At 38.6% G+C, this 12,464-nt stretch overlaps 1 protein-coding gene across 6 annotated transcripts in view; it reads right to left on the bottom strand.

Annotated features, from left to right (window-relative positions):
* The window catches only part of LOC122993593 (putative leucine-rich repeat-containing protein DDB_G0290503), a 39,942-nt gene that overhangs the window by 25,045 nt on the left and 2,433 nt on the right, over positions 1-12,464 (bottom strand). For all 6 annotated transcript variants that reach the window (XM_044367893.1, XM_044367894.1, XM_044367897.1 and 3 more), the window contains exons 11-28: positions 12,283-12,348; positions 12,089-12,178; positions 11,901-11,987; positions 11,712-11,801; positions 11,431-11,520; positions 11,073-11,156; positions 10,885-10,947; positions 10,723-10,785; positions 10,564-10,632; positions 10,328-10,411; positions 9,936-10,022; positions 9,144-9,227; positions 8,967-9,035; positions 8,770-8,859; positions 8,551-8,640; positions 8,366-8,455; positions 4,981-5,043; positions 4,830-4,892 (exon numbers count right to left, since the gene is read on the bottom strand). In XM_044367893.1, the coding sequence (XP_044223828.1) occupies positions 4,830-4,892; positions 4,981-5,043; positions 8,366-8,455; positions 8,551-8,640; positions 8,770-8,859; positions 8,967-9,035; positions 9,144-9,227; positions 9,936-10,022; positions 10,328-10,411; positions 10,564-10,632; positions 10,723-10,785; positions 10,885-10,947; positions 11,073-11,156; positions 11,431-11,520; positions 11,712-11,801; positions 11,901-11,987; positions 12,089-12,178; positions 12,283-12,348 (1,422 nt within the window). The remainder of the gene's footprint in view (positions 1-4,829; positions 4,893-4,980; positions 5,044-8,365; positions 8,456-8,550; positions 8,641-8,769; positions 8,860-8,966; positions 9,036-9,143; positions 9,228-9,935; positions 10,023-10,327; positions 10,412-10,563; positions 10,633-10,722; positions 10,786-10,884; positions 10,948-11,072; positions 11,157-11,430; positions 11,521-11,711; positions 11,802-11,900; positions 11,988-12,088; positions 12,179-12,282; positions 12,349-12,464) is intronic.

The raw sequence follows: 12,464 nt of genomic DNA, 5'->3' as shown, positions 1-12,464 counted from the left end.
AAACAGTAATGTAGGTCCTTCACTCACCAAGTGAAGTAATACTGTCAGATTTGGACTGCAGCTCCTTCATTTTGTCATCCAGGTCATTCTGCAGTTCTACAAGGACACATATACATCAGCTGTATATTCTAAATATAGAGCAAAATATTAGGATCAAAGCTTTTATCCATGTCTGTGGTTTTGACCGGCAATATCTGCTCAGCAAGATTTCCTATCTGGAGGTCTCGACAGGGTTGCCCTCTCTCCATCTTATTAGGCTACTTGCTTCACCATCTGAGCCACTTCTGCAGGCTACCCAGCAATCACAAGATCGTGAGCCAATAACTCTTCATAACACACCCAATTTCATATCATTTTTTATCTAGATTATATTGTGATGCATGTGAAAAACTAATACCTCCTATCCTGAAATAATTGACAGGTTTAGAAAGATATCAGATTGTAAGATGAATTGGGTAAGTGAGCAATATTGCGAATGAATGAATTGAATGACCATATACAGTATCTGTTAATATGTCAACTGTTAGTAGTTGTCATTGGGTAAACAATTTCCACAATATTAATAAAATAACACTTTAGAACTACAACCATAGACATTGACCGTTGCCATCTTGGATTTTTGGAGCCAGAAGTGATGCTTAGCACGGTGCATTTACAGTCTATGGTTAACTGTGATAATGCTAATGCTAATGCTAATTTTCGGTGGCAACAAACAGGCTTAAAACTATTTTAAAAAATGTACTTACTGGAAAAACTGAACAGCTGATTCCTTAGAGGGTCTTTTAGCACAACCAAACGCTGAACAAGACTTTTTTAGGTGACCATAATGTTACAAGTAGCTGTAATGAACTAAAAATGCAAAACGCAAATAGCGGCAGCTATGCCTATATCTGGGGTTACGCCATGGTTACATTACCTAACCAATGTTGTTGCTGTGGTAGCAACTTTTCAATCACAAGATAGCCACGCCCTAAATCATACCCTGCTTTATTGTCAAGTTTAAATGAAATGGGAACATAATTTACAAAATGAACATCAAGTTGTACTGAAGAAGACTTGAAACTAGCGATTGAGACCACAAACTCATTAGGAAACTGTTTACTGAGGTATAAATCAAGTGAGAAGTAGGGTCATTTTCTCATAGACTTCTACACAAAAAGACTTCTTTTTGGAGCCAGAGGTGTCACCCCTGATGGCCATTAGAGAGAACGCAGGTTTAAGGCACTTCCGCATTGGCTTCACTTTTCAGACGCAGAACCAAGCAGGTAGTTCCGGGTCTCAAAAGTGAAGCCAATGCAAAAGTGCCTTAAACCTGCATTCTTTCTAATGGCCATCAGGGGGCAACTCCACCTGCTCCAAAAAGCAGTCTGTTGACTATAACAATCTACAAAATACCACAAAGGACTTGAAACATTTCTTAACCCCTTCCTTACTTATCTATTTACAGGTTCAATGATTCCTGTAGCTCTTCCTGTGGGCTGTTCAATTTTCATGGGACAGTAAAAAAGCCACTCATTAAGGCCTCAATTTTCCAAAGAAATTAGTCGTCTGATTGGTTGATTTATAAAATTTTGAACAGTTGAAGATGGAGCTAGATCAAAAATCCAAAATCCAATCATTTGCTAGAACTGCCAGACAAAGACGTGGAGACTACTGTTTTTTTAACTTTAAAATAGATAATAAACCTGTTCATTTCCCACAATAGATTCAAAAGAGTGTTCACAGTTTTTCAGACATTGTTGGCCAGCAGGGACAGTAAGTAAAAACCAACAGAGACAACACTCACCTTTTAGTTTCTGCTCAAAACTATAACACTGCTCCTCCGTCTGGTTGAGTTTACTCTGTAGAGCTAGTACAAAACACAGATTCATAATGTAAGGTAATGTTCTTTTTCATTTCTTGTGGCAGCAACCTCAACATGCCAGGACTTAACTTACCTTTGATCTCAGCCTGATCATGAGAGTGTTCCTCCTCTTTTGCCTTCAGTTGTTCCCTCAGCTCTAGAAAGGTAGTTTATGCTTTAGCTTAAGAAGGGTGTACAGCTAATACATGAATTCAATAATGCCAAGTAGGAAAAGGACACTCACTAGCAACTGTAGAAGAAGTTGTTTGGGCTTCGTCGCGCTTTTCTTTTTCTAGGTTTCTGAGTTGGTTGTGCAGATCAGTGATTGTTAGAACTGAGAAACACAGAAATGAAATTAGAAAGATTAGAGAAAAAAAGATTTCAGATTATTTTTAATAATGAATGTAGACACCTTGTTGCCTTTTTACTTACTCAGTTTGGCATCTTTCTGATTATTCTCATTCAGCACGTTGACTGATTTCTGTAGGTCTTTCTTCTTGGCTGTGAGCTCGTTTGTGAGCTCTGAGACAAATTTAAAACACATTAATTAGTTATATGCAGAAAATCAGGATGCAATAACAACATTTTTTATTTTAGTTGTATGGATTGGAATGAATATGGGATTTGTAAAGGATTATTAGAGATACTTACGGGTTACCTGAGCGGTGTGTGACCTCTGGTGTTCTGACAGCTGTCTCTGCAAGTATTCCACTTGACTCTGCAGCGTCATGATTTTCAGCACTGAAGCACACAAAGATGTCAAAATATAGTAAATAATGTAATAAGATCTTATATAAACAGGACAGCTTGTCTGTGAATCTTTCTGCTCAAATTTATTTCCTACTCACTCAGTTTTGTGTTTTCATCGTCTTTGTCATCGATCTCACTGATAAGACCATCCACTCTGTTTTGCAACTCTAGAACAAAAAAATAGTCCTTGATGAGATTACATTTTATCTTTTGTGATTTGATTTGTCAAATAATGTCACTCTGAATTGTTACATTAGCATTTAAAACAGACTGACCTTTTCTTTGGTCACCAGTGGTCTCATTAGCAGCCTTTTTCTGATGGTCCCATATATCATTCTGCAGCTCAATGATTGTTAAAACTGAAAGAAACAAACATGCAGTGGGTTTGACTGAGTTTATTGCTTCAGAAACCTGTCTTACCAGCCCTCGATATTAAATGCAAAATGTCTATTTACTCCATTTATTACTCCATATTTCCATGACCTACATCAACTGCTGTCAAGTCAACAAGTATTTATGGTGTGTGAAACAGGACTTTTTGCTTGACAACAGGCTGATGGTTAATAATCAAAACATCAGTGGATTTGGTGTCTTAAAGAAAAGAGCACAAGGAAACACACTGAGATGCATAAACAGAGTTATTGCAAGCAGCGATATTAGGTTGAGTTTATCCATTGTGGGTAAAAACTGGAATTTTTCTCTCAAACATTCAACACATTTAGCTTTGTAGAAAGTACTACCTACTATCTAGTAGTGGATAGAGTACTTAATTAATCCCAAAGGGTAATTGTACTGTTGTAGCAGCCAAGTTACATAAATTACAAGCAAACATTTTTTCTTTCTGAAACACTGATGAAGGAACTTTTTGTCAAAAATAATTAGAAGATGAAAACAAAAACACAAGGAAAAAAAAAACTTCTATTTAGTTTCTGTCTATAAGGGGTCAAGAGACTTGATATTTTAAGTGGTGACAAATCTGGCAGCAACTACGAATTTACACCTTTAACAATGATTTGGACTTAAACAGTGACCTGATGATCACAGTGTATCAAATCAATGTGCTCACTTATTTTGGGGTTGGCCATCAGTTTCTCTATTTCTTCAGTCTTGGAGTTCAGTTCGTCTTGCTTCTCCTCCAGTTGCCTCTGCAGCTCTGTGGGGAGACAAAGCGAAAGACTAAGAGAGGCAGAAAAACATCAGCCATCAGTCTCCTACAGAGTCTTTAAAGTGACAACTCTGACAATCTACCACAGTGAGATAATTTTCCAAATCAGACCATTCTACTTTAACAATAGTTTCACTGTTAGTGGCGAGATCTGAACTCTGTCAGTTCTTGAGTCTTGGAGACAGGAGAAATGATCTTATTCTACCTGTATATTTAAAAATAATAATTGTAAGGAACACAAATTTCTCAATGCACAACAGAGTCAAACATTGACTGTGACCACTGTTACTCACCTGAGACCTTGTCTGGGTCTTTTGTGGTGGAGATCAGATCCTCCAGTGCCTTCAGATCATCATGCAGGTTTATCACGTTCAGAACTGACACAGAAAAACAGAGCAAACATCATTACACAGCTTATCAGGTGATGAACTGAGCAGAGGACACCTCTCATGAAAAAGGTGAGATCTCAGCTAAATATGAATATTGTACTGTACTGAAGCCATAATGACAATATTGTAACTTCACTCACTGAGTGCCACTTTGGAGTCTCCAGTTCTGTTCAGTTCTGCAATCTTCTGCTCAAATTCAGTCTTTACCTCTGATGGAAACAGACACATAATCCAAATCAAAAGTGAAACTGGAACATAAATCATCGGAGCGTTTAGCTGCAGTCATGTTAACAACTTACGCTCATATCTTTCCTCAAGTCCAGAGCATTCTTCACTCTTTAATGCCAGATTCCTTTGCAGCTCTGTTGTTTGGAAAGAGAAAGACCGGACATCAAAATTCTCACTTGCAATGGTGTCTTTTGTTATATCATTGTTTTATTATGAGGATAAAAACAGCTAAAAAGAAATGTGGTTTATACGTCATGTCATCTCTCTGTATGGTGAAAAATCCAATCATTTGCTAAAACTGACAGACAAAGATGTGGACACTACTGTTTTTTACTTTAAAATAGACAATAAACCCGTTCATTTCCCACAATAGATTCAAAAGAGTGTTCACAGTTTTTCAGACATTGTTGGCCAGCATGGACAGTAAGTAAAAACCAACTGAGACAACACTCACCTTTTAGTTTCTGCTCAAAACTTGAACATTGCGCCTCCGTCTGGTTCAGTTCACTCTGCAGAGCTAGTACAAAACACAGATTCATAATGTAAGGTAATGTTCTTTTTCATTTCTTGTGGCAGCAACCTCAACATGCCAGGACTTAACTTACCTTTGATCTCAGCCTGATCATGAGAGTGTTCCTCCTCTTTTGCCTTCAGTTGTTCCCTCAGCCCTGGAAAAGTAATTTATGCTTCAGCTTAAGAAGGGTGTACAGCTAATACATGAATTCAATAATGCCAAGGAGGAAAAGGACACTGTGGGAAATTTTTACCTGTTCAGACATTATCAATATAGTACCAATCAAGTTATAAAATCATTTACTTTGGAGATAAAGCAATTACTTTTTTTATATTCTTTGTAGAAGAATATACTCCATTATTTTACTCTTCTAGTCTCATTCTACTCTTTTAGTCTTACTAAGTGGACAAACAGTCAAGGTTAATCATTTAGTTTTGTAACTTTAGATGTGCCTGAGAATATAATGGTGTATGGAACTAAGTGATACAGGAATGTGTTGATGTCTCAATAGGAGGGGGTAGTAGTTAGAGGGAAGAGAGCCAGGATCAGAGCCAAGCTAACCCAGCTTGGACCTAAGGCTATTACTCTACCCAACCTACTTCTGGCTAATGTCCGGTCACAGAGAAAATAAAATGGAGGAAATAAGACTCAGGCTAACTCGGCAATGGGAAATCCGAGACTGTTGTGTCCACATCTTTACAGAGACCGGGCTCCATCCCAACATCCCAGATCAAGCTATTGCACTTCATGAGCGGACCATGTTCCGTGCCAACAGAACACAAGACTCCGGTAAGAGGAGGGGAGGTGGACTCTGTGTTCACATCAGTGATGCTCCGGTGCTCAAATGCAGTCAAAGTGGATGGACGGCGTTTACCAGATTTTAATGTTAATATGTTGACTATATTATCTGCCTAGAGAATTCACCAGTGTGTTTGTTGTTTCCATTTACATTCTTATAGATGCAAACTCAAAAAATTCACTACAGAAAGAGTATGAGGTCATCAGCATTCACATGACAAAACAACTAGATGGTATTTTTATTGTAGGTGGTACTGCTTTACCTAAATTCCACTAGTATGTCCACATCCCCACCAGGGGAAGTAATACCCTGGACCATGTTTATACTAACATTCCTGGCAGCAAAAAAGCCCTCCCTCGTTCCCATTTGGTCTATCAGACCATATTTCCCTGCTTCTCCTGCCTACTTACTCTCAGCTGATAAAAAGGGTCAAACCATTACTAAAAACTGTTTGTGTGGACAGATGAAGCTACAGCAGCTCTACAGGACTGTGTTGAATACACAGACTGGCACATGTCTAGAGATGATGCCACCCAGGAAAACCACATTAGTCTTGAGGAATATACATCAACAGTGACATCATACATCAGCAAATGTGTTGATGATGTGGTAATCACAAAGACAATAAAATCATTCCCCTGCCAGAGAGCCTGAATGAATGGAGAGGTGAGGGCTCTATCCAGAGCCAAAAAAGCTGCCTTTCGGTCAGGTGACAAGGAAACATACATCACTGCCAGAGCAAGACTGAAAGCTGGCATCAAGGAGGCAAAGCAGAGACATGAGCAGAGACTGGAGAGAGACCTAAACACCACCAACACCAAAGATATGTGGCAGGCGATCCAGAACATCACAGCGTCTCACAATGCTCGCTTTGATATCCTCAACAAAGAGTCAGTTGTAAAGTCCACTCCGCCACCAGAGGATCTGCCACTATCAGTATCTACAGCAGATGTGAGAACAATCCTGCTGAGTGATTATGAATAAAGCTGCTGGGCCTGATAACATCCCTGGCCGTGTACTAAAATCATGTTCTGACCAGCTAGTTGATGTTATTACTGACATTTTTAACACTTGATTGTCACAGGAGAGTGTCCCCACCTGCTTCAAGACAGCCACCATCATCCCTGTACCTTAAAGGTCTGCAGCGTCTAGTCGAAAGACTACCGCCCTGTAGCACTTACTCCTGTTCTGATGAAATGCTTTGAAAAACTGCTTCTCCAGCACATCAAACACAACATCCCAGACAGCCTGGACCCTCACCAATTTGCATGCAGAACCAACAGATCCACAGAGGATGCCATCTCCACTGTCCTCCACTCAGTCTTCGCACACTTTGAAAATACCAACACCTACATCAGAATGTTGTTTGTTGGTTTCAGCTCAGCATTTAATACAATCTCCCCCATGAAATTGATTGGAAAACTTAGCACTCCGGGCTTGAGTACCACACTCTGCAACTGGATATTGGACTTTCTCACCGACAGACCCCAGACAGCTTGGATTGGTGGTCACACCTCCTCCACTCTAGTGCTCAACACCAGAGCCTCTCAGGGTTGTGTGCTCAGTCCCCTCCTATTCATGCTGTACACTCATGACTGCAAACCCCAACATGGAGAGAACTCTGTTGTGAAGTTTGCGTATGACACCACCATCATCGGCCAGATTTCAAACAACCATAAGAGTTCATACTGGGAGGAAATCAACAATCTTGCAGAATGGTGCACAGAGAACAACCTACTGCTCAATGTCAACAAAACCAAGAGGCTGATCGTTGATTTTAGAAAGAAGAAGGCAAAGACACACACTCCTGTCTACATCAGTGGAGCTGAGGTGGAGCAGGTGAACAGTTTTAGGTTCCTTGGAATCAACATCACAGAGAACCTGTCGTGGACATCACGCATCTCCACCCTTGTAAAAAAAAGCTCAGAAACGACTGTACTTCTTACAGAAACTTAAGAAGGCAAAATTCCCGTCCCAAGTTCTTGTTAACTGATACAGAGGAGCAATAGAAAGCACCCTGACTGGAAACATCACCAATTGGCATGAAATGTGCACGGCCCAAGACAGGAAGGCTCTGCAGCGTGTGATTAAAACCGCCCAGAACATCATCTGTACCCATCTACCGAGCATCAGTGATATCGGTGAGGTGAAGTGCCTGCACAGAGCCCAAAGGATACTAAAAGACAATACCCACCCCAACCACAGCCTGTTCACCCTGCTGCCGTCTAGCAAGAGATACAGAGTTATCTGCTGTCGTACCACCAGACTACAGAGCCGTTTCTCTCCTCAGGCTGTGAGATTCCTCAATTCATCCTCCACACTCCAAAATAAAAAATAGTTTTATTATTTGCTAATCAATTTATATGATTTCTGTTTTTGTGATAGCATAAAGGGACTACAAACTACATTTACATTTATACAACCTTGCGTTGTAAAATGATAATAATAAATTAATCTTGAATCTTGAATCTTAGTATAAATGCATGTGTTTCATGATTCTGTTTCAGTTGCTCCATGGACCAGCTCGGTTTACATGTACACTGAATTTAGAGTAAACTTATATCATATTGAACTATTCTTGATTAGTCTGATGTTTTTCCTTAAAGATACTTAAACAGTGTGGTAGGGAACCTGGACACATCTGGCCCAGCTGAAGGTTTTCTCCCACAACACTCACTAGCAACTGTAGAAGAAGTTGTTTGGGCCTCGTCGCGCTTTTCTTTTTCTAGGTTTCTGAGTTGGTTGTGCAGATCAGTGATTGTTAGAACTGAGAAACACAGAAATGAGATATTATTCAGGACGAAAAAGATTTCAGATTATTTTAAATAATGAATGTAGACACCTTGTTGCCTTTTTACTTACTCAGTTTGGCATCTTTCTGATTCTTCTCATTCAGCACGTTGACTGATTTCTGTAGGTCTTTCTTCTTGGCTGTGAGCTCGTTTGTGAGCTCTGAGACAAATTTAAAACACATTAATTAGTTATATGCAGAAAATCAGGATGCAATAACAACATTTTTTATTTTAGTTGTATGGATTGGAATGAATATGGGATTTGTAAAGGATAATTAGAGATACTTACGGGTTACCTGAGCGGTCTGTGACCTCTGGTGTTCTGACAGCTGTCTCTGCAAGTATTCCACTTGACTCTGCAGCGTCATGATTTTCAGCACTGAAGCACACAAAGATGTCAAAATATAGTAAATAATGTAATAAGATCTTATATAAACAGGACAGCTTGTCTGTGAATCTTTCTGCTCAAATTTATTTCCTACTCACTCAGTTTTGTGTTTTCATCGTCTTTGTCATTGATCTCACTGATAAGACCATCCACTCTGTTTTGCAACTCTAGAACAAAAAAATAGTCCTTGATGAGATTACATTTTATCTTTTGTGATTTGATTTGTCAAATAATGTCACTCTGAATTGTTACATTAGCATTTAAAACAGACTGACCTTTTCTTTGCTCACCAGTGGTCTCATTAGCAGCCTTTTTCTGATGGTCCCATATATCATTCTGCAGCTCAATGATTGTTAAAACTGAAAGAAACAAACATGCAGTGGGTTTGACTGAGTTTATTGCTTCAGAAACCTGTCTTACCAGCCCTCGATATTAAATGCAAAATGTCTATTTACTCCATTTATTACTCCATATTTCCATGACCTACATCAACTGCTGTCAAGTCAACAAGTATTTATGGTATGTGAAACAGGACTTTTTGCTTGACAACAGGCTGATGGTTAATGATCAAAACATCAGTGGATTTGGTGTCTTAAAGAAAAGAGCACAAGGAAACACACTGAGATGCATAAACAGAGTTATTGCAAGCAGCGATATTAGGTTGAGTTTATCCATTGTGGGTAAAAATTGGAATTTTTCTCTCAAACATTCAACACATTTAGCTTTGTAGAAAGTACTACCTACTATCTAGTAGTGGATAGAGTACTTAATTAATCCCAAAGGGTAATTGTACTGTTGTAGCAGCCAAGTTACATAAATTACAAGCAAACATTTTTTTCTTTCTGAAACACTGATGAAGGAACTTTTTGTCAAAAATAATTAGAAGATGAAAACAAAAACACAAGGAAAAAAAAAACTTCTATTTAGTTTCTGTCTATAAGGGGTCAAGAGACTTGATATTTTAAGTGGTGACAAATCTGGCAGCAACTACGAATTTACACCTTTAACAATGATTTGGACTTAAACAGTGACCTGATGATCACAGTGTATCAAATCAATGTGCTCACTTATTTTGGGGTTGGCCATCAGTTTCTCTATTTCTTCAGTCTTGGAGTTCAGTTCGTCTTGCTTCTCCTCCAGTTGCCTCTGCAGCTCTGTGGGGAGACAAAGCGAAAGACTAGGAGAGGCAGAAAAACATCAGCCATCAGTCTCCTACAGAGTCTTTAAAGTGACAACTCTGACAATCTACCACAGTGAGATAATTTTCCAAATCAGACCATTCTACTTTAACAATAGTTTCACTGTTAGTGGCGAGATCTGAACTCTGTCAGTTCTTGAGTCTTGGAGACAGGAGAAATGATCTTATTCTACCTGTATATTTAAAAATAATAATTGTAAGGAACACAAATTTCTCAATGCACAACAGAGTCAAACATTGACTGTGACCACTGTTACTCACCTGAGACCTTGTCTGGGTCTTTTGTGGTGGAGATCAGATCCTCCAGTACCTTCAGATCATCATGCAGGTTTATCACGTTCAGAACTGACACAGAAAAACAAAGCAAACATAATTACACAGCTTATCAGGTGATGAACTGAGCAGAGGACACCTCTCATGAAAAAGGTGAGATCTCAGCTAAATATGAATATTGTACTGTACTGAAGCCATAATGACAATATTGTAACTTCACTCACTGAGTGCCACTTTGGAGTCTCCAGTTCTGTTCAGTTCTGCAATCTTCTGCTCAAATTCAGTCTTTACCTCTGATGGAAACAGACACATAATCCAAATCAGAAGTGAAACTGGAACATAATTCATCAGAGCGTTTAGCTGCAGTCATGTTAACAACTTACGCTCATATCTTTCCTCAAGTCCAGAGCATTCCTCACTCTTTAATTGCAGTTTCCTCTGCAACTCTGTTGTTTGGAAAGAGAAAGTCCGGACATCAAAATTCTCACTTGCAATGGTGCCTTTTGTTATGTCATTGTTTTATTATGAGGATAAAACCCACTCACCCTTTATTTCAGCCTGAGCTCTGGCATACTCCCTTTCTTTGGCTTGAAGCACAGTCTGAAGGGCTGATTTACAACAGTGACATATAAACAAATTGAGTCTTTCTAGATATTTATGGCAGCTATTTTTGGCAATTATCAGCCGTTTTTTGGCAGGACTTTAAAAATAGTAGCAGTAGAGGATAACTCACTGGTTTCTTGATTTCTTGATGGTGTCTCTAGCTTGTCATCCTGCAGCTCTCTCACGTCTTTCATTATGTTGATAATCTTTATGACTGCTCCAAGCAAAATACAATTTAAAAAAACCAACAGCAAGAACAAAAAAAAAAACAGATTTGTTTTAAAACTATGAATTTTTAAGGGTGACAAATTTAAGCTGTATATGAGTGCTTTGTTTTTGCTTTGCTTTTAGTGGTTTGGTGATATAAGAAAATATGAGAATCATCAGTGATTTAGAGATTTGTTTCCCAAAGTGAATATATAATCATTTCAAATTAAACTCGTTATTCTAAGCAATAGTTATTATGTATAACTGCAGCTCATACTCACTCAGTTGTGCCTGGGTAAAGTCTGTCTCCTCCAGTTGTCTCTGTAGGTCGCTGAACTTTTTCTTCTCCGCATCCAACATAACTCTTAGCTCTAGGATGAAAAAACAACAACAATCTTTTCCTTTTGGATTTTACTATACAAGTAATGAAAACATTTGAAGAAAGATTTGTAGAAGTTCACTCTGTAATAATTTCATAATCTCACAATAAAAAGACATATACAAAAGTGACTTTGAACTTATTTAGGTAAATCAAGGTTCATAGAGCTGTAGGATCATCCACCTTTAAGTAGGGAGTCAGTTGTAGTTTTGGTGTTTAACATTAACTGTCTAAAATGATCCACCTTGCTCTGCAGTTCCAAAATTTCCTTGGCTGGAGAAAAAAGAAAGAAGATGTCAAATCAATGCTGTTGTAAACCACAACAATAACAACTGAACTGCTTTTTTAAAAAAAAAAAAATTGCACACTTACTAAGTTCTGAGTTATTCTCATCACGATTCAACTGTAAAATCTTCTTTTTAAGGAGCTCGACCTTTTGCCTCCATTGCCTTTGGAAATCTAACCAAAGAAACAAAAAATGATGACTTACAGCAGCTCTAGATAATAAGACAAGGTCCACAACAGTATGAGATCTCCAGACGCACAGTATAGTCACTCACCAGCAGCATTAGTCCTGGATTTCTCAGTGTGGTAAGTGATCATCCTCTGAATCACTGTGATCTGACTGTGCACAGAAACCAGCTCCAGCACTAGAGGACCAACAGAGAACATGTGTCAGGAAATGTTTGATACAGAACCTTTGACATTGCAGATTATAAAGGAAATATTGACAGATGTGGAGAGATGTACTGACTTGCTGAGTTGGCATCTCCTTTGCCCCGCAGCTCATCAATGTTCGTTTTCAGCTGTACTTGTAGAGCTGATGGGAATTAGCAGAACGTAAATCATTAATACAGAATTAAAATGCTAAAAGATGGATTTCTGCAAAACTAAATTTCTAAACATAAAGATGGTATAAAGTGAAAGGATATTAAA

The sequence above is a fragment of the Thunnus albacares genome, chromosome 12, assembly GCF_914725855.1.
Source record: "Thunnus albacares chromosome 12, fThuAlb1.1, whole genome shotgun sequence".
Lineage (NCBI taxonomy): Eukaryota > Metazoa > Chordata > Actinopteri > Scombriformes > Scombridae > Thunnus > Thunnus albacares.
Note: the sequence above shows the minus strand (reverse complement) of the source record. Positions and strands in the feature narration are given on the sequence as shown.